At 44.7% G+C, this 22157-nt stretch overlaps 1 protein-coding gene across 2 annotated transcripts in view; it reads left to right on the forward strand.

The window, feature by feature from the left end:
* SRL (sarcalumenin) overlaps positions 1 to 11999 on the forward strand; it is a 33571-nt gene extending 21572 nt beyond the window's left edge. The window contains exons 2-8 of one of the 2 annotated variants that reach the window (XM_073648255.1): positions 1 to 528; positions 1542 to 1640; positions 4433 to 4528; positions 6880 to 6915; positions 7857 to 7973; positions 8065 to 8298; positions 8376 to 11999. The exon at positions 1 to 528 is cut by the window's left edge and continues 765 nt beyond it. In XM_073648255.1, the coding sequence (XP_073504356.1) occupies positions 1 to 528; positions 1542 to 1640; positions 4433 to 4528; positions 6880 to 6915; positions 7857 to 7973; positions 8065 to 8298; positions 8376 to 9181 (1916 nt within the window). In that variant the 3' untranslated portion in view covers positions 9182 to 11999. The remainder of the gene's footprint in view (positions 529 to 1541; positions 1641 to 4432; positions 4529 to 6879; positions 6916 to 7856; positions 7974 to 8064; positions 8299 to 8375) is intronic. The other variant, XM_073648256.1, reaches the window with a different exon arrangement.
* The last annotated feature ends 10158 nt before the right edge of the window (positions 12000 to 22157 follow it).

Genomic DNA, 22157 nt, shown 5'->3' on the forward strand with positions numbered 1-22157 from the left:
CTGATGCAAATGGGCATGAGTCTTTGGAAGAAGAGCAAGAAGAATCTGAAAACCAAGAAGTAGAAACTGAAATTGACAAAAATGAGGCTGATTCTTCTAAAGAAGAACAAGAAAAGGAAGAAGAACCAGAGGTAGATGCGGAGACTCATGGAAATAAAGGAGAACTTTTAGAAGAAGAGCCAGAAGTTGATGAAGAATCACAGTTAGATGCTGATGGTGATATAAATATAGGAGAACCTTCAGAGGAAAATACAGAAGATACAGATGTTGATGAGAACAGAGAGACTCTATCAGAGGAAACAGAAGGAGAAATATCAATTACAGAAGTTAACATGCTAGAAAAGGTTTCAGTAGACAAAGCAGAAGCGGATGAATCGGAGAATACAGAAAAAAAGAGTGCTGAGGAATTAAAAAACTCTTCTGAGGAAGTTGACAACTCCCCAGTTAATGAGGATGAAAATACAGAAACGTTATCTACTAAACAATCCGAGAAGCAAACTCCCAAATCAGGATCAACGAGACTAAAAGGTAGACATTCCAATAATCTTAATGGACCTTCACCAGCAAATTACATTTCTGAATCTTATTGCTCTTTTTACCCTTAAACCAGCTGAGCTTACAATTCATTGCTTTTACATTGAGATATTAAATAAAATTAATTAAATTCAACTTTTACTGGTTGACCTGCTAAGGCACAGGGCAAGAAGTATTCTTGTAGAGACATGCTTCAAGGTGTGATTCTCATGGGTCAAACTTTGTCAACACAGAATTAAAAAGAATCACATTTTTAATAAGCAAGGGCTTTGATGCCTTCTTCTAAGGGGTCTTCTTTAAGAGATTTGAGACTTATGATGTATAATAGCACAAAAGTTTTTTGTTAACCTCATGGACTCACCAGACTTCATTGTTGTATCAGACTTTGAGGGGGTGGAGGGGGCGACAGATCTTGTGAAGTTTATGGGGTATAGAATATAGTGATTATGGTAAAGTGGACACAGACATTCTGCTGCAAGTTCTACAAAAAACAACACTTGCAGTTCTCCATAGAACTTTATGCGTACCAACCACTGTTAACTTCTATCTCAGTAATTATGAAAATCTGTATTCACTGAAGATGGATTTTACCTATGAATTGAGAATTTTTAGAGTAAAAGATCAGTCCAGGAGGAGAAAGAAATGGATTTCTCTAATAAGGAATATTACAAAGTTCCTTGTTTTCATGTATATGATTGATTTATGAAAAAAAAAATAATACGACAGTTCCTATTTAAGGTTACACCACAGAATTCACATTGGGTTGAGGTATGGACTTTAACCTCCCCCTACTTGATGCCCCATTCCCCTCTGCATGCTGCACCGGGGGCACATGCCTCAAGACTACCCTTAGCTTTACCCGTTTCATGTCGTATGGGTATAAATCGCTTCCTGCCACCATTTCCTAATTGATACTGGTTCATGTAACAATTATATCCTCTGTCCTGCCCAATATAGTGAGTCCTATTGACTTGATGACTTATTAACCATTCATTTCTTTCTTACAGATGATGTGGAAGATGTGGAAGAATTCCCGAGAAGGGACAGGAGCCACATAGACAGCACCTTAAAGCTCACAGAAGAGAAACCGGCAGATGATTATACAGGTAGCCACATATTGGCAATATTGGACTACATTACACAGATAAGAAAATTGACAGATATTATGCTTACCAACAATTGGATCCAAAATTTTGGGACATTTAATCTTTGTTTGGTTCTGACTGTGGATGCCCTAAAAAATGCGCCAATCTTCTTATAATATAAATTTGTCCTAAAAACGACTTTCATCAGTGATCCGACTACTAAATGGAGTGGTAGTTCACTTGAAAGATCACCACTCCATTCACATAGGGAAACTTTGGGATCCTCATTTTTGGAGTCGGAGGGGTCTCAACAGTCATACATTTAATGTATGAAAAGAGCCTTAGTGCGCATGTGTGACCACCCTTTCATGTACTGTCTATGGGAGCGGTGGACACATTTGCACATTGTACGCTGATCAAAAAATATAATTGGTGGGGGTCTGAAAGCTGGGACCCCCACCAATCCTGAGAATCGGGCTCTCATGTTCCAGTAGGTCCCATGTTCTAGACAGTAAATTGTGTATGTGCACGACCTCTCCTTGTACACGGGGAGCACAAGACCACAATTCTCAGTAATGGTGGGTGACCCACTGGTCAGATCCCCACTGATCATGCATTTATAACCTTTTCTGTGGATGGGTGATAAATGCTGTTTATGGGACAACCCCATTTAAGGTATTCGTCACAAGGTTAAGTCACCCTTTAACATTTTGCAATAGGGTCATATATGTGAAGTTATTAAAAGAGAGGTTACCCAATTGCGAACAACAAAAGTGGCCCCCATTATAGTGCTAGGTGTTGCCACTTAGAAAAGAAGGGTGTAATTTTTGTTTCCCCCTCCTCACCCTTTTACATAACCCTTGGGCTTAATATCAAGCAATGTAGCTCCTCAGGAGAAGGAAGTCCTGTCCATGTTCTCACCACCTAGTAGATCAATGGATGGTACCAGGGCCGGCTCCAGGTTTTTGTGGGCCCTGAGCGAAAGAGTCTCAGCGGGCCCCTTTAGCATATACCATGATTCATGATGCACAGATACCGCAGAGAAATATATATATATAGTACAATGCCAAAGATTTGACTTACTTCTTACATTACATGAGCGATATCTACAGTATAGTAAATTCTACAATAGCTCATAAACCGGCAAATCCTCGCAGCGCACAGTGCAGACCAAACATTATAGTCCTCCATACAGTATTATGGGTCCCATATATTGCTCCATACAGAATAATGGACTCCATATAATGCTCCATACAGAATAATGGACCCCATATAATGCTCCATACAGGATACTGGCCCCCATAAAATGCTCCATGCCGAATACTGGCCCCCATATAACGCTTCATACAGAATACTGGCCCCCATATAACGCTCCATACAGAATACTGGCCCTCATATAACGCTCCATACAGAATACTGGCCCCCATATAACGCTCCATAAAGAATACTGGCCCCCTTATAATGCTCCATACAGAATACTGGCCCCCTTATAATGCTCCATACAGAATACTGGCCCCCTTACAATGCTCCATACAGAATACTGGCCCTCATATAATGCTCCATAAAGAATACTGGCCCCCATATAATGCTCCATACAGAATACTGGCCCTCATATAATGCTCGATGCAGGCAGGGCCCCCATATAATGCCCCATGCAGGCTGTGCCCCCATATAATGCCCCATGCAGACTGTGCCCCCATATAATGCCCCATGCAGGCTGTGCCCCCATATAATGCCCCATGCAGGCTATGCCCCCATATAATGCCCCATGCAGGCTGTGCCCCCATATAATGCCCCATGCAGACTGTGCCCCCATATAATGCCCCATGCAGGCTGTGCCCCCATATAATGCCCCATGCAGGCTATGCCCCCATATAATGCCCCATGCAGGCTGTGCCCCCATATAATGCCCCATGCAGACTGTGCCCCCATATAATGCCCCATACAGGCTGTGCCCCCATATAATGCCCCATGCAGGCTGTGCCCCCATATAATGCCCCATGCAGACTGTGCCCCATATAATGCCCCATGCAGGCTGTGCCCCCATATAATGCCCCATGCAGGCTGTGCCCCCATATAATGCCCCATGCAGACTGTGCCCCCATATAATGCCCCATGCAGGCTGTGCCCCCATATAATGCCCCATGCAGGCTATGCCCCCATATAATGCCCCATGCAGGCTGTGCCCCCATATAATGCCCCATGCAGGCTGTGCCCCTATATAATGCCCCATGCAGGCTATGCCCCCATATAATGCCCCATGCAGGCTTGGCCCCCATATAATGCCTAATGCCTCCAGACATAAAAAAAAATAAAAAATTCAAATACTCACCTCACCTCCCCTGCTGCTGCTGCTCTCATTGCTGCCGCTGCTCCGGACTCCTCAGCCGCGTCGCCGTCTTCCCGCTCTGCGCTATGACTGCTCAGGAGAGGGCGTGGTGGAAAGACGTCACCGCGCCCTCTGACCTGAGACGTCACAGTGCAGCAGCCGCGGAAGATACAGGACCTGCTGCGGAGGCACGAGGAGAGGTAAATATTGTGCCGGGGCCCTGAGCAAGGGGGGGGGGTGCACTGGCACCGTTCTCCTCCGCTCACGGGTACCATAGCATGCCGGGATGCCCGACGGCAAGTGGGCCCCCCTGCCTGCTCAGGGCCCAGGCACTTGCCCGGGTGTGCTGGGTGCTGATGCTGGGCCTGGATGGTACGAACTAGAACTAGGCCTCCTCTTCATAGAGCCCATAGCAATCTATCAACAGAGGCCCCATTATTTGCTTCACCTCGCTTATCACTGCTCTGTGTCTCCTCTTTTCCAGCGGCACTGCAGAAACTAAGGAAAATATACCACTCTTCTATCAAACCCCTGGAACTGTCCTATAAATACAACGAGCTGAGACAGTATGAGATCACAGGTGAGCGGGGTGATATGAGTGTGCCATGAATATCACTGACAGTAGACAGATAGGAAGCACCAAAGTAAATGGAGGAACTCCAAAACAAGAGATCCCGGTGATACTGTTGGGATCAATGAACCATCATTTAAAGGGGAACTCTAAGTTCTAGATTAATGGCTTCTATGATTTACTAAGTAATCAATGATTGAACGTACAGCCATGGTCTCACTAGTACATCTACAGCCTCTGTCTCAAAGATGCTATTTTCATCCACGTTGTACAGTGTTGTAATAGGAACATTGAAAGATCCATCTACATCTTAAAGGGGTCCTCTCACTTGCTAAAAATATGTAATTTTTTTACCTGGTGTAAATGCCTCTGTTCTCCTGAATCCGGCAATGTTTTTCTTTTCTTCCTGCTCCTCCCTGTTCCTGACATATGGCCCTTTCTTCCCTGTATGTAAATTTAGCCATTAGCTAAGTGAGTGTGGTCTTCAGCTCTTCTCTATGAGTGCCATCTTCAGAGCCACGCCCAATTAGATAAAAGACTATTATTACATATAGGAAAAAGGAGGCCATATCTCAGGAATGGGGAGGCACAGGAACAAAAGAAAAACATTGCCGGATTCAGGAGAACAGCAGCATTAACGGCAGGTAAAAAAATCAGACATTTATGGGAAATGGCTGGTCCTCTTTAAAGGGTTTATCATGTAATGGACACTTCAATTTTGGCCCCCTCAACCATATGCAATCAATACCATACTTATAATTAAGTTTAATAGCTCGTGATAACTCATCAAATCGGTAAGTTATTAAAAGAAAATCCTGTTAGGGACAACTGAATATTTACTTTGCTGTTAAATATTTTCTATTTTGGGGTATTCCTACCTCTAGGACCTGCACGTTGAGAATGGAGCTCCATCTTATACTTCTGTAAATGGAAAGGTGGCTGCGCATGCGCGGCTCTCTCCATACACTTCAATTAGGAGCTTCAAAAACCGCCATGCAAGCGTTCACAGCTATTTTCAGAAGTGAGCAGAAAGAGACAGGCATGGCGGACACCTTTCCACTTGCAGGGTTCCGTTTTTAAGATAGGTGCAGAGGTGGAACCTACATCTATCAGGCATTTATGGCATATTTTATGGAACACCCCTTTAATTTTTTAATTTTACATTAATTGATCAAACTAACAGTATATTGTGCTAAAAAACTGCACTAAGTAATAGCGTCTAACCAAATGCAATGACCCTCCATATAGTTGTACAACAAATATGTACTAGGTATTGGATGCTGTATATGGGGGAGGGGGGTGGGGACAAATTTCATCAGCTACATAGTTATTCCCCCTACCAGAATACTCAGAGAAAGCATATGACTGCCCCTATAAGCACCTGGTACCCCAATTTTGCATGACTGCATGTTTATATACTGGTCCTTGGATACATAAAAGGGTTGTCCATGCTTATGACATTGACGGCCCCCTGCAATCAACTGCGTTCAGCTCCGGAGGCAGCAGAATGGAACCGAAACAGCACAGTCTTGTACACTGTGTTGTTGCCATTAACGGAAAATGCAGATCGGTTCCTTTTCAAGGGAATAGGAGTTGAGCTGCAGTTTTTGGCAATGGCCAACCACTGAACCACTGAAAACCACTAAACCACTGAAATTGATGATCTATCCTAATCATAGGCCATCAATACCCTAAATCTGAACAACCCATTTAAATGCATGGAACCAATGGCATAGATATAGGGGGTGAAAAAGTAGAAACCACTCCTGGGCCCTGGTGCCATGGGAGACCCAAAGACCCCTCTGCTATATAAGAACTGATGAAGAAGGTTAAAAATTTGTAATTTGACCCTTTATTACTTTCTGAGAATCCGTAGAGACATGTTAGCAGAACATAACATTGGTGTCCAGCAGAGACTCCTTACCAGTTCCCAGAGCTCCTGTGTATCTCATTAAGACCTGAGCTCAGAGTTCAGCATAAAAACAGTTAAATTATAAAATTCTGAGTTTCTGTTCCACCACTAGGGGGAGCTTTGGAGCTTCTTGCATACTGAGATGTATAAACTGTATGCAGTTAGCCCTTTAGCTCCCCCTAGTTGTGGAACAGATATGAAGATTTGTATCATTTATTGGCACATAGGCTACTTTAATACCAGTCAGAGACTTAATAGTATCTCCCATTGTCCTATTGATTTTAAAATATATTTACTATGAGGATAAGGTTAATTAGTTTGCATTGCATTAGATGATAGCACTGCACCGTGCCCTCCATGCCCCCTTCTTGCATCTGCCATAGGGCCCAGCTTTCCCTTGTCTTGTGATTAAATGTTGACATTTCGTTTCCCTCCCATCTGCTAACAGCTTATCATGGACGTAGCCTTGCTGACTCGGCCGCAGGTGGGTAGAACTGCCTAAAGTGCCTGTGTCCTGCCTGGCCTTTTCAGCTTGCGTGTCTGCTTCCTGTAACACAGGCCTGACTTCATCCCACCTGCATACTCACCTGCCAGCTTCAGCTTGCTGCCTTCTGACAAGCCATGGAATGTATGATTGCCACACCACTAATACGCCACTATATATCGCTTTATGCAGAATGCAATCTAAATAGTAAATATTATGTATTGCTTAAATAAGGAGAAGCAGCGCTCCATGATCGGATGGGACCGTATTGGTCTGGTACTTGGAAAATTGTGTTGTAATATATCAGTGCTTTTAAATGAATCTGTTCTGTGTCGACAAATCCCAAGATGCGTGGTGCAAGATGATCAGCTTTGAAAAATAAAAAAAAACGAAAATATGATTTTGGGATACTTTGCCAGGAGATGTTTATGCTATAAGTTTATGTATGTGGCCACCCAGTGGTTATAATGTGAATTGCAGTCAGCTTGGGGTTTTGGTATAATATATTGAATATGTATCGTGATAAATATTTAATTCAGGTTATATTATAACGCTGTGGGGGAATTGGTGACTTCCTGCCAGGTTCCTCTATAGATTGCAGCTAATTGATGAGTACAGGGCTTATCAGAAAATGATGTTTATGCCATAAAGTAATTGGCCAAAGTGGACAACCCCTTTAAGGCTATTTATTAAAACTATATTGAGCTCAAAAGTGCAGTGAACAAACCGATCTGACTAGATAATCATCAGTTTTCAAAAACCTCCCGAGTGTGAGTATTTCTTTTTATGGTGTCACTTTAAATCTAATGCACATCTTTTCATAGCGACTTTATTGGCTAATTATTTCCTCTTCTCCTTCTCTTCCGTCTCTTCTTTTGTTTCTTATTTTTAGGACAAAATTCATAATAAAATTCTAACTTAATTTTTTTAAATTATAATAGATGGAGAGATCACATCTAAACCAATGGTGTTGTTTTTGGGACCGTGGAGTGTTGGCAAGTCCACCATGATCAACTACCTCTTGGGGCTGGATGAAACCCCCCATCAATTGTATACAGGTAATGATGGAGTCATTTTCAGAACATACATACATTTTTCATGAACGTCCTTCCATTATAAAGATATGCTCTTCTTACTAACTCTTTGTAGGTGCTGAACCCACAACTTCAGAATTTACCGTCCTCATGCATGGGCCAAAGTTGAAGACCATTGAAGGCATCGTGATGGCAGCTGACAGCGCTCGTTCCTTCTCTCCGCTAGAGAAATTTGGGCAGAACTTTTTGGAGAAGCTGATTGGCATTGAGATTCCTCATAAACTTTTGGAAAGAGTAACATTTGTGGATACCCCTGGTATCATTGAGAACCGGAAACAACAAGAAAGAGGTATGTATGATAAGAATAAATCTTGAGGTGGCACCATCCATTCTCTTGAGCTTCATTACCTTCATTTTCCTTCTTAGGTTATCCATTCAATGATGTATGCCAATGGTTCATTGACCGAGCTGATCTCATTTTCGTTGTATTTGACCCAACTAAACTAGACGTGGGTCTGGAGTTGGAGATGCTCTTCAGGCAGCTGAAAGGACGCGAGTCTCAAATCCGTATTATCCTAAACAAGGCTGATAGTTTGGCCACCCAAGAACTTATGAGGGTATATGGTGCTCTTTTCTGGAGTCTGGCACCACTTATCAATGTTACCGAGCCCCCTAGAGTCTATGTCAGCTCTTTCTGGCCAGAAGACTATCATCCCGAAACACACAAAGAATTATTCCTTAAAGAAGAAATTTCCCTTCTGGAAGATCTTACTCAAGTCATCGAGAACCGACTTGAAAACAAGATAGCCTTTATTCGTCAGCATGCTATCAGAGTCCGTATTCATGCCTTGCTGGTTGACCGATACCTTCATACCTACAAGGACAAGATGACATTCTTTAGTGACGGAGAACTTGTGTTCAAGGACATAGTAGATGATCCTGATAAATTCTTTATCTTCAAGTCCATCTTGGCTAAAACCAACGTCAGCAAATTTGACCTTCCCAACCGCGAGGCCTACAGAGATTTCTTTGGAGTAAACCCTATTACAAGCTTCAAGCTTCTGTCCCAACAATGCTCCTACATGGGTGGCTGCTTCCTGGAGAAGATTGAAAAAGCCATAACACATGAGCTTCCAGATCTCCTCGGTGGCATCAGTAAAAAACCTTCAGGCCTTAATTGTGATGTGACCGGTTGTGGAGAAGCACCAAAGAACCGTTATAAAAAACATTAACTTATCACCAGCTTAATCCCTTTCTCATATTTAATAAAAAGTCAAATAAAAAAAAAAAAACAGTATCAACGCCGTAAAAATAAGGTCTTGCGACCTTTTGGTGATGGATGTTGCCTGTTTGGGAGACCCTTGCAGGCCATTCTACTTACAGTATGTTGTCAAGGTGTGTCACAGAGATGATGCTCGAAACAATCCTTCTGTCCTAGAGGGACTGGGTGTTACTCTGGTGCTGAAGGAAAGAATAATGTGCGAGACGGCTAATGGAGCCTTCCCAAATAATTCATTAGATTATTTTGAGATAATATTGCAGAGAACTGCTCTTCCACCCCTATTATAGCTCATGCCAAAGCGGTCCTTCTCTCCTCTTGGTCCAAGAGAAGAAGGAATGAGAAAACGAATGAGGTCTACAAGGAATTTCAGTTCACTGCAAGCTTCTCTGATTTATTGTGTGTAATGATAATCTGTCTTGTAATGTGGCGAGGTAGTAGCCATGTTATATCTTGTCTAGGTCGTTGAGGTACCTTATAAAGTCCACTTTCAAAGCCAAGACCATAGCGGTTGGACCAGTAATCCATTGTATGTGATATTGGTGGTAGTGCCAACTGTTCAACCTCGTAAGAGCTACCAGCACTGGCTTAACCGAACCATGGTCCAAAAGTGGACACGACCATTAATGGAGAGGCTCAACCTATGTTAATTCTGTTACTTTAGAATCCACCATTGTCAGATATTCCAAAACCTCGTCCTCAGCTAAGTCACTTAAGGCAGACGAGACGTAGGGATCATGACGATGGGTTGGCCAATAATCTTCCGAAATATTGTATTACGTTACGTCGATCATGGCAAAATCTGAAATGATGGCAGGTACTTATTTTATATTGTCTTGAATATTCTTTGGAATATTTTCCACAGTTAGAAAAAGTCTTTGGATTTTCCATTGTGTAGTATTTGATAGATGTTTTACTTTTACCCGTCCGGTTGGACACCAGTCCATGTTATATTTATCAAGAATTTAATAAAACATGACGACAGCGTTGACTTGTTCGGATCTTCTCAGAAAGTCCGGTCTGTGTGATTCACTATGGTATCTAAAAAATCACCGAGAGGCAAACACATTAGTCAGTAGGTTTTGTGGTTGCCACCATCTGCTTCTAGTTACAAGTCGAACAGATACAGGTATTTTGAAGAACCAGCTCTGGCAATCCAGATGTACCAGGAGTCAGTTTTCTGGGAGGGTAAAATAAACATATAGATATGCAGAATTCCAGTGTGGAATACCAGGAGGCCCTAAACCAGACAAAAGGGAAAACAGAAAGTGTAGATATGTTGGACCTGTCTTCTTCACAAGAAGCACCCATCAGATAGGAACCAGAGATTTCCTAAATATTACTTCTATTTTACAGCCAGGATGAAATGGTGAGGTATATGTAAGTGCTGGGAGCCAGGGTCACTCATATTTGGCCGGGTATTTAAGTACAGGGCTATGACCATACATTTATTTTTTTGCTCCATGTGAAGGAAAACCTAGCTACTACTCTGTGATGTGCACAACGCATTTCGGGGACATATCGCCCCTTCTTCTGGTACAGGACACCAACGTAATGGTAATGGTGTTTGTAGTCAGCATTGAAGCTAATAGCACACTGGCATATATTTAATCTAATCCCCAAAGCACAATAGACGAAAGTTGGCCGACGGAACAGGACTACCATCTGATGAGTATAGGGGCCTACCGACAGATATTGCTTTTAGGGGAGATGAGGGCTCTCACCCCTAGCACTCATTTTTCTGGGTCAGGAGAGATAGCTATCTGCAGAACAAACTTTATCTCGTGTGTATGGCCAGATAAAGGGTATGTGCCTTATACCTCTATATATCTTTTTAGAGTGTATGTTGATTTTTTTTCCACCTTTTTAAAGTATTCAGGGACCTATGGCATCCAGCTGACCTCCTGTTAACAAAAAAATCATCTTAGTACGTGTATTAGGAAGTTTTATCTGCTGTACAGTACACTGCCTCCCTGTGGTACACAGACTTGTTTTGGTTTCTCCTTATAAGGCAGCAGGAAGTGAAACATAGAAAACAAAAGGGAAATGAGCGGGAATGAGAAGAGTAACCTGTTGGTTTTTTTCCCGTAACGATAAGTTAAAACTAAACTTTTATTTATTTTTATCATTTTGTCCAATGTGGAAAGTAATGAAACGTTACAAATCACTTTATTGGAGGATTTGTAAAAAGATAAATGTAGATATTTGCCTTCCTTTAGCTACGTTGATATCAGAATGTATTCCTATGGAGTACTGATGCTGGTGGTTAAAAGATCAGCTACTTTCACTGCCAACATCTGTACTCCAAATGACTATGTCCTGATATCAATGTAGCAAAAGGCAGCAAATAGACGGGGGAACAGCCAGGGTTTGGAAGCCACTTACTGTCTTTCTTTTCTATTTCCAGGAACAAAGACAAATTCCCTAATAAAGTGATTTGCAAAGTTTCATAACTTTTTATGCTGGACAATATTCTAAAAAAAATATAATAATAAAGTTTAGTTACTCTTTAATATGTTGTATTAGTTGAATTCCACTTGGATATTGAGGTTAAGGCCTCCACAAAATAACCATGTACTGTTCGCAGTTTCTGCTCCTGAGGGTATTAATGGAAAGTCGATGTATATTTGCAGTAGGTGCGGCTTGGTCCAAATAATCGAGTTGTTCAATTTTCTTCTCTTTTCTACCACAAACCCTCCTTTAAGTTTGTCACCGGCGTCCTCCGAACGGATCTTCCTATTGACGTACAATAAAAATGTTTGTGCTTGTCAGCCTCAGACTCTCTGTGATCTCCTCTCTCATTATTCTGGCATTTGGCAAATATTAAAAATGATGGTAATCCTAATTGACCTAAAACGGGAAAGGTTTATTCTGATTTCATGTCAGATATTGAGAAAAACATGCAGATGTGTCTTTTTATATAATGTATGGAAACTTCTGGTTTCACCTGTATATTTGTGCAGATACAGTGCTTTGAAAATGTATTCATACCCCATAAACTTTTCCACATTTTTTTTACATTACACCCACAAACTTAAATGTATTATATTGGGATTTTATGTGATATACCAACACAAAGTAGCACATTTTTGTGAAGAGTAAAGGAAATGATACAGGGTTTTCTAATTATTTTACAAATATAAATCTGAAAATTGTATGTGCATTTGTATTCAGCCTCCCTGAGTCAATACTTTGTAGGACCACCTTTCACTGCAATTACTGCTGCAAGTCTTTTGGGGTCTGTCTGCATCTGTTTTGCACATCTACAGGTGACATTTTTGCCCCTTCTTCTTTGCACCCTAGCTCTTTCTTAGTGAGATTGGATGGAGACGTCTGTGAACAGCAATTTTCAAGTCTAGCCACAGATTCTCAATGGGATTTAGGTCAGGACTGTGACTGGGTCATTCACACACCTAAATATGCTTTAATCTAAAACCCCCATTGTGGCTCTGGCAGGATGTTTAAGGTTGTTGTCCTGCAGGAAGGTGAACATATGCCCCAGTCCCAAGTCTTTTGCAGCCTCTAACAGTTTTTCCTTCCATCTTCCCATCAACTCTGACCAGCTTTTCTGTCCCTGCTGCAGAAAAGCTTCCCCACAGCATGATGCTGCCACCACCATGTTTGACGGAGGGGATGTTGTTTTCAGGGTGATATGCAGTGTTAGTTTTCCACCACACATTGCGTTTTGCATTTAGCCCAAAAAGTTCTCATCTGACCAGAGCACCTTCTTCCTCATGCTGGCTGTGTCCCCTACATGTCTTTTTGCAAATTCCAAACGGGACTTCTTATGGCTTTTAAAAATGTCTTTCTTCTTGCCTCTCTTCCATAAGAGCCAGATTTGTGGAGAATATGGTTGACATTAGGACTCTTTTTGACTTGGGTTTACCAGGCCCTAATTTGGAGGGCAGGGGTCCCTTTACTGATTTACAATTGAAAAATACGAATATGCCGCCACCACAGGCTGATGTTGGCCCCATTGATGTGTTTTTGGACTTGGTCACAGAGGATTTGACCGCTTTGGAAAAGAAAAAAAACAAGATATAAATATAATCTGACAAAACTCGAGATGCAGGCTTTATGTAAATTGGAAGGGGATCAGTCAATTACTATTAAGCCCTCAGATAAAGGGGGCAATGTGTGGTTATGGTTTTCCAGAAGTTATCATCAGATGTGCCTGAACATTTTGTGTGATAAAGATTGTTATAGGGTCTTGAGGGGTAATCCCATTGGTGAATATTTGGATGATTTGAAATTATTGGCATCTGAGGGCCTGACAAGTGGGGTTATTAGTAAGAAAGAATTTGATTTTATCTGCCCGAAATTCCTGATAATGGCCACTTTCTATAGCCTCCCCAAGGTGCATAAGGGGACGAGTCCTTTGAAAGGACGTCCTATAGTGGCAGGGGTGGACAGTCTTACCCAAAATTTGGGTGTTTATCTTGATAAAATTTTGAGACCATTTGTCATTGGCCTTAATTCACACATTAGAGATACTAGTGACCTATTGAGAAAACTGGACGGTATATCTGTGGATCCTGATGTTATGTTGGCTAGTATTGACGTAGAATCCCTTTATTCATCAACTAGATGGTGGCCCGATTCTAATGCATTGGGTATTCTAGAATATGTTTGCGGCCGACCGGGGGCAATCAGCAAAACGGTGTTTAAATTTGGCGGCAAGATCGGTGATTGGTCACGACCAATCAGTGAACTGTGTTAGTGAGGACTGGAGAGCTTGTTTAAATTTGGCGATAAAATTGACCGATCAGCAGAGCGTTGTTTAAATTTGGCGGGAATCTCGCTGATTGGTCTCGGCAGGCCGGCGGCCGGGACCAATGAGCAGAGCGGTGTTTAAATTTGACGCCAAAATCGCTGATTGGTAGCGGTCGCTGGCGGCCGCGACCAATCAGCACAGCGGTGTTTACATTTGGCGCCAATCTCGCTGATTGGTCGCGGTCGGCCGCGACCAATCAGCGGAGCGGCGTTTAAATTTGCAGCCTATATCGCTGATTGGTCGCGGTCGGCCACCGCGAGCAATCAGCAGAGCTGCGTTTAAATGTGCCGCCCATCTCGCTGATTGGTCGCGGCCGGCCACCGTGACCAATGAGCAGAGCGGCGTTTAAATTTGCCGGCCATCTCGCTGATTGGTCGCGGCCGGCCACCGCGACCAATCAGCAGAGCGGCGTTTAAATTTGCCGGCAATATCGCTGATTGGTCGCGGTGGCCGGCCGCGACCAATCAGCAGAGCAGCGTTTAAATTTGCCGCCCATCTCGCTGATTGGTCGTGGCCGGCCACCGCGACCAATCAGCAAAGCGGCGTTTAAATTTGCCGCCCTTCTCGCTGATTGGTCGTGGCCGGCCACCGCGACCAATCAGCAGAGCGGCGTTTAAATTTGCCGGCCATCTCGCTGATTGGTCGCGGTGGCCGGCTGCGACCATTCAGCAGAACGGCGTTTAAATTTGCCGCCCATCTCGCTGATTGGTCGCGGTAGCTGGCCACGACCAATCAGCAGAGCGGCGTTTAAATTTGCCGCCCATCTCGTTCATTGGTCGCGGCCGGCCACCGCGACCAAGCAGCAGAGCGTTGTTTAAATTTGGCGCCAATCTCGCAGATTGGACGCGTCTGGTGTCCGCAACCAATCAGCAGAGTATGTTTAAATTTGGCGCCAAGCTCGCTGATTGGTCGCGGCTGGCGTCCGCGACCAATTAGCACAGCAGTGTTTAAATGTGGCGTCAAAATTGGTGATTGGTCGCGGCCGCTATTTAAATGTGGCACCCAAATCGGTGATTGGTCACGGGCAGCGGCCACGACCAATCAGCAGAGCGGTGTTTAACATTAGCGCCAAGATCACTGATTGGTCGAGTGCGGAGAGCGCGACCAATCAGCGAATCGTATTGGTGAGGAGCGGGGAGCGGAATCGTATTAGTGAGGACCGGGGAGCGGCGCTGCCTGTGCGGCTACTTCCGCTGCGAGAACCCGGGACATGAGCGACTGCTTGCAGCAGAAGTATCCCGACCCGCAGCGCCGCTCCCCGGTCCTCCCTTGACACCCTAGCCGCTGATGTCCCCACAGTATCCGCATGGTGTTACAAAGGTCCGGACATTTGTGTTAAAAATCGCTGATTGGTCGCTGGCGCTGCCCGCGACCAATCACCGATTTGGGCGCCAAATTTAAATATCGGCCGCGACCAATCACCGATCTTGGCTCCACATTTAAACACCGCTGTGCTGATTGGTCGCCGACGCTGGGCACGACCAATCACCGATTTTGGCGCCACATTTAAATAGCGTCCGCGACCAATCAGTACAGCGGTGTTTAAATGTGGAGCCAAGATCGGTGATTGGTCGTGGCCGATATTTAAATTTGGCGCCCAAATCGGTGATTGGTCGCCGTCTTGGCCCGCAACCAATCACTGATCTTGCCGCAAAAGTTAAACACTACTGTGCTGATTGGTCGCGGACGCTGCCCGCGACCAATCACCGATTTAGGCGCCAAATTTAAATATCGGCCACGACCAATCACCGATCTTGGCTCAACATTTAAACACCGCTGTGCTGATTGGTCGCGGCCAATATTTAAATGTGGCGCCCAAATCGGTGATTGGTCGCGGGCAGCGTCCGCGACCAATCAGCACAGCGGTGTTTAACTTTTGCGCTAAGATCAGTGATTGGTCGGGTCCGAAGACTGCGACCAATCATCGAATCATCTTGGTGAGCCCCGGGGAGCCCCGCTGCCTGTGCGGCTCCTTCCGCTGCGAGAACCCGGGACATGAGCGGGCGCTCGCAGCAGAAGTATCCCGACCCGCAGCGCCGCTCCCCGGTCCTCTCTTCCGCATGGAGGTCAGCGACGCCGGCGGTCCTTCCGCTGCTACCGGCCGGGAGATGAGCGCCTCGCGCCGCTCATCTCCCGGCTGCATCTCCGTCCCCGAGATGGGTCCGGCGGTCGAGGTCCTTCTGCTGTTACCGGCCGGGAGATGAGCGCCTTGCGGCGCTCATCTCCCGGCTGCATCGCCGTTCAGCTCCGTCCCGCAGATGAGCCGCTAACGGCCGCCATCTTTTTTCAGAAATCCCGCGGCGCTGATTGGCCACTGCCGGACCAATGAGCGACGCGGGAATTCCTGGACAGACAGACAGACAAAGACAGACAGACAGACGGGATAAGACAATTATATATATAGATTCCCCATGAAAAGGGCATGGAGGCGGTGGAATATTTTTTGCGCAGCAGAGGATGCCAATTCGCCGACCATAATGAATTTTTTAAAAAGTCTATCGAGTTTTGTTTGAACAGAAATGTCTTTCTATTTGATAACCAGTACTTCCACCAGCTCTGGGGGACTGCGATGGGGAGTCCCTGTGCCCCATCGTATGCTAATCTTTACCTGGGCTGGTGGGACCAAACAATTGTGTTTGGGGAACATCCCGTGGAAGATAGTGAGAGGATAGCCCTATGGTATATAGATGATATCCTAATTCTTTGGAAGGAGGACTCCACACAATTTGAAACCTTTGTGAAGGCGCTCAACAAAATTAGTCTTAACCTGCGGTTTACATGTGAAGTGGGTATTGACACCTTGCCTTTTCTGGACATCTTGTTATGTAAGAAAGAGGATGGTAGTATCTCTACCTCGATATATAGGAAAAAAACAGCCACAAATTCATTGTTGAAATGGGAGAGCAATCACCCTTTGCCCTTGAAGAAAGGGATCCCGAAGGGCCAGTATCTGAGGGTTCGTAGAAACTGTTCAGATAATATGGTTTTTGATCAGCAGGACTCTGAATTACGGGATAGATTTATTGAAAGAGGGTACCCCAAAAAAATTCTAGCCAAGGCCTACGAGGAAACTCTGGCGAAGGATCGTATGACTCTTCTTTATCCATCTTTACAGGATCAGGGAACAAATGACACATGTAGAGTGATTACTTCCTATTCAAATAAGGCACATGAAGTTAGAAAAATTCTCTAGAAGCACTGGAAGATCCTTCAGATGGATGAAGACCTAGGGAGCTATGTTAAGTCTACCCCACAGATTACATGCCGTAGGGGTAGATCCCTTCGAGATAGGCTTGTACATAGCCACTATGTTGGTGGAGTGGGTACTGAATGGCTTAGATCAACTGGCAAGGGGTGCTTTAAATGTAGTGGATGTGTGGCATGCAAGGTGATCACACGAAGTAAAACTTTCGAGAGTAAGGTGACTGGAGAAATACACTATATTAATTCCTTCATAAATTGTAGATCCAAAGGAATTATTTACAAAGCCACATGTCAGTGTAATATAGAATATGTGGGTAAAACAAAAAGAGAACTCAGGAGGCGTATAGGTGAACATTTACGTGATATTGTTAATAAAAAGGACACACCCCTAGCTAAACATGTCAATACTATGCATGGGGGCAAAGTTTATTCGGTCACTTTCATAGGTATTGATAAGGTCAAATTTCCACAGAGAGGTGGTAATTGGGATAAGGCTCAACTTCAAAGAGAGGCCAGATGGATACATTATCTACGTACGCTGGCACCTAGTGGACTGAATGAACAAATCTCCTATAAATGTTTCCTATAGATCGAGGGACTGTTTAGGAAAAGGTGTGTAGGGACAGCCGACGTTGAGTGGGGGAGCCACTGCGCAGGTCTAGGGTGCCAACCTCCGCTGTCCGGTAGGGATTGGGGCCTAGGGCCAGTGTAGAAAGGACCAGGTGTGCCATGTTGTATCCCTTTGGCCTCTTTATGGGGCCATTTTTCTCACCAGGGTTTCCTTATATTTGTTGACTTCTAGTAATGTATCATCTATTAATCTTCTCTCTATCCCGTACTTCAGATGCTGATCTTTGATTTGGCCCTTTGGACAATGTTCCAAATGTTTTTTTGTGGACAAATGCGTGTTGGTCTTAGCCTCCTACTCATGCCTACCTAGCTGTCTGGTTATAATAAGCCCTATGGTGGGAGGCCATGCTTAACCCTTAAGGGGTGTAACATACCTGGCGGTGTCCTTGCATAGTGGTCCATCTCCCACTGTGCAAGAGCGCGCACTTGATCTCCAGTCCAGTTTGCTAGCCTGGCTTCCCTCCATGCTGTCTGTTTGCCTCTGTGTCTGCTGCTTAAGGGCGACGCCCGATCTCTTCCTGCTTTTTGTACTTGCTGCAGACACACCCCTTGTGCGTCCTCAGCCTATTGCTGTCTGCCATCTGGTATTTAACCCAGCTGCTCCAATGAATCCCTGCCTGAGCATTGTGTTCTGTCAGTTGGCCTTTGGTCACTGATATGCCAGGTCCCGTTTATGTTTCCTGCCTTCGGTATCAGTTCCCGTGTCTGAACTTAGTCCTGTCTGTATTATCTTCTAGCCTGTTGTATTCTGCCTATCCTGGAGGCTGTATTTCCAGGCCTGTGTGAACCCGCTCCTGTATCTTGCTGCTGTGTCTGTTCTTGTCTGAATACTCTCCTAGCCTGTTTTGTTTTTCTCTATGTCCGTACTTTCCCTTTTTCTGCAGAGTCTGAACTCGTACCTAACTCCTGCTCGTTGTCACTGTACTTCCGTTTGTGAGTTTGTGGTCCACTCGCTACTTCTCTGCAAGTACCCTGTGGGTATCTGGTTCTGCCTTTCCCTTCTAGTCTGTTCCGTGTGTACAGAGCCCTGTCCCCACCGCGTCTGCGGTTTCGCTTTGTTCAGCCCTGTCCACCGCGTCTGCGGTTTTCGCTTTGCTCAGCTCTGTCCACCGCGTCTGCGGTTTTCGCTTTGCTCAGCTCTGTCCACCGCGTCTGCGGTTTTCGCTTTGCTCAGCTCTGTCCACCGCGTCTGCGGTTTTTGCTTTGCTCAGCTCTGTCCACCGCGTCTGCGGTTTTCGCTTTGCTCAGCTCTGTCCACCGCGTCTGCGCTTTTCGCTTTGCTCAGCTCTGTCCACCGCGTCTGCGGTTTTCGCTTTGCTCAGCTCTGTCCACCGCGTCTGCGGTTTTCGCTTTGCTCAGCCCTGTCCACCGCGTCTGCGGTTTTCGCTTTGCTCAGCCCTGTCCACCGCGTCTGCGGTTTTCGCTTTGCTCAGCCCTGTCCACCGCGTCTGCGGTTTTCGCTTTGCTCAGCCCTGTCCACCGCGTCTGCGGTTTTCGCTTTGCTCAGCCCTGTCCACCGCGTCTGCGGTTTTCGCTTTGCTCAGCCCTGTCCACCGCGTCTGCGGTTTCGAATTTGTCTCCCAGTCTGTACTGGACCCTACCCAGTCTGCGCTCTAGTCTGCCTGTTCCTGTATTCCCCGGTGTGGGTCAACAGCCGTGTCCGGAGTCTGACCTGGAGTAGACCCTGGTTCCTCTGCTCGGTTCCTCCCTGGTGCACTGGCGTCGTATGCCGTCGTGCGACCTTGGTCGGATCGGGCAGATACTTAGTTACGCCCCTCCAGGCACTCTCCGGTTCATTGCACAGTGGAATCACTACATAAACACGCACACGCCAGTCAGTCCGGGCGTGAGCATTACAAGGGGTGGGACGATGGATGTTTCCTTTTCTAAAAAGTTGAGTTATTATAAATTATCTGGTCCCATTGTTTGATATATTGCTGCAGGATTGTAGTGGCGATTATATATCTGTACATGCAGGAGAGGAGGGGTATTATACCTCAAAGTCTGTGAGTCTAAGAGAGCGGTTTATGTTGTCCCTCCCTCCCCAACCACCGTTGTGTGGAGTCCATTTTTGGATCGGCGGTTCTGGTTGGTTTTGAAGTGCTAGTGTGCCTGAGATGCGCTTCATTTCTATATGCATGCGTTCCATTTACCGGAAACAGGTAGGACGTCACCGGATGTGATGTCGGCGGGATTCCATATGCTTTCCACTCGATGGTTTGCGTTCCAGATACCGGATATACCAGACCACGTGACCGGAAGTGACGTAGCATCGTGTCGTTTAACGCAGTAGTTTAAAGGAGACACGGTGTGGGAAGTGACAGGTGGAACCCTGGGTCTTTTGAAAGGAGGATAAGGGCTGTTTGAAATGGTGGAGACCCTCAGCCCCCTTTTTCAGTCTCCCCTGATGAATCTACTTTAGGAGGAAACGCGTTGGGAGCTGGATACCTCCAGAATATTTTGGTCATGAATTTTAGGATGACATTATACCAGGATGAATCAAGCCATGATGCACTTTTTGGATTGGGTGAGATTGTTTCATTTTGTTTGATATAACAACAACCCGAAGGATTCCTTCAGTGGGGCTTTGTTGATTTTCCCTGACATAGTCCACGGTACCTTAGTGAATAGAGGTCATGTGGGATTCTACTGTATAATCCATGGTACCTTCTGTGTTTAAAGGGCATATGGGAGTTCATTGTATACCTAATTTTTTGAGCGCACACATGGTATCCCTATATGATTGTTATTTTTTTAGAAAAACCAACCAATATTAGCAAGGATAGTGTCTAAATCCCATGCTCTGGATGAATCGAGGTTGATTTTTCCAAAGCCTATGCACTTGGCATTTGACATGTTGAGGTGTGGTTCGCATGTATACACTATCATAATTTATTGATGGTAATTCAAAAGACCCTGGGTTCACTATTTGGCCCACTAGGGTTTTTTTTACTTGAAAGAATTTTTTTTTTTTAATATATATCTAATAAATGTTATATTTTAACTATCTTGCTTGAAAATTTGATCCCTAATGTTCTCACACAAACCTCTGAGGCCTTCACAGAACAGCTGTACTAATACTGAGAATAAATTACACCCAGGTGGACTCAATTTACTAATTATGTGACTTCTGGAGGCGATTCTTCACTCAGGATTTTATTTAGGAGTATCAGACTCCAGGGGGCTGAATACAAAGGCTCGTCACGATTTCAGATTTATAATTTTTAACCTCTTTACAACCTTGGATGTACAGGTACATCCAAGGTTGCCTCCCCCTGTTTGATGCGGGCTCTGGTAATGAGCCTGCATCTTTTCCGATGATCTGATTAGCTGTCATGTGCCCCTAACATCCGCAGGTGGAATCGCGATCCACCCGCGTCTGATAACAAGTTAAATGCCACTTTCAAACTCCGACAGCGGCATTTAACATGGCGGCGCCGGTAGCGCGTCATAAGACCCGCCCATTGTCATACCCGTCACATGATCGTAGGCCGCCAATGGGTCGGCATGACAACCCGGGGTCTGCAGGAGACCCCTGTGGTTGTCACAGCCAAACTGCTATGAGCATCGCCCAGCGGTCGGCGCTCATAGCAGATGAGCATTTCTGCTACACATAGCAGGGCTGAAGCCCTGCTGTGTGTAGCACACACGATCAGAAGGTCACAGCTTCTAGTCTCCCATGGAGACTATTGAAGCATGTGAAAAGTGAAAAAAAATGTTTTTAAAAATATAAAAAAATATAAAAGTTCAAATCATCCCCCTTTCCCCCAATCAAAATAAAACACTTAAAAAAAAATACACATATTTGGTACCGTCGCGTTCAGAATCGCCCGATCTATCAATATCTAAAAACAATTAATCCGAAAGGTAAATGGAGAAAAGAAACTCAAAACACCAGAATTACGTTTTTATGGTCACCGCAACATTGCAATAAAATGCAATAACGGGCGATCAAAACATCATATCTACACCAAAATGGTTTCAATAAAAATGTCAGCTCGACGCACAAAAAATAAGCCCTCACCTGGCCCAAGATCCCAAAAAGTGGAGACGCTAGGGGTCTTGGAAAATGGCGGCTTTTTTTTTATTTTTTTTCTTACAAACTTAGAATTTTTTTTTCACCAAAAAACCTATGCATGTTTGGTATCTGCGAACTCGTACTGACCTGGAGAATCATAATGGCAGCTCAGTTTTAGCGTTTAGTGAACATGGTAAAAAAAAAAAAAATCAATTGTGGAATTGCACTTTTTTTTGCAATTTCACCGCACTTTGATTTTTTTTCCCTGTTTTCCAGTACACGATATGATAAAACCAGTGGTGT

Source organism: Phyllobates terribilis, unplaced genomic scaffold (genome assembly GCF_046119375.1).
Source record: "Phyllobates terribilis strain yellow unplaced genomic scaffold, ASM4611937v1 Scaffold_9__5_contigs__length_417890890, whole genome shotgun sequence".
NCBI classification, from domain to species: domain Eukaryota; kingdom Metazoa; phylum Chordata; class Amphibia; order Anura; family Dendrobatidae; genus Phyllobates; species Phyllobates terribilis.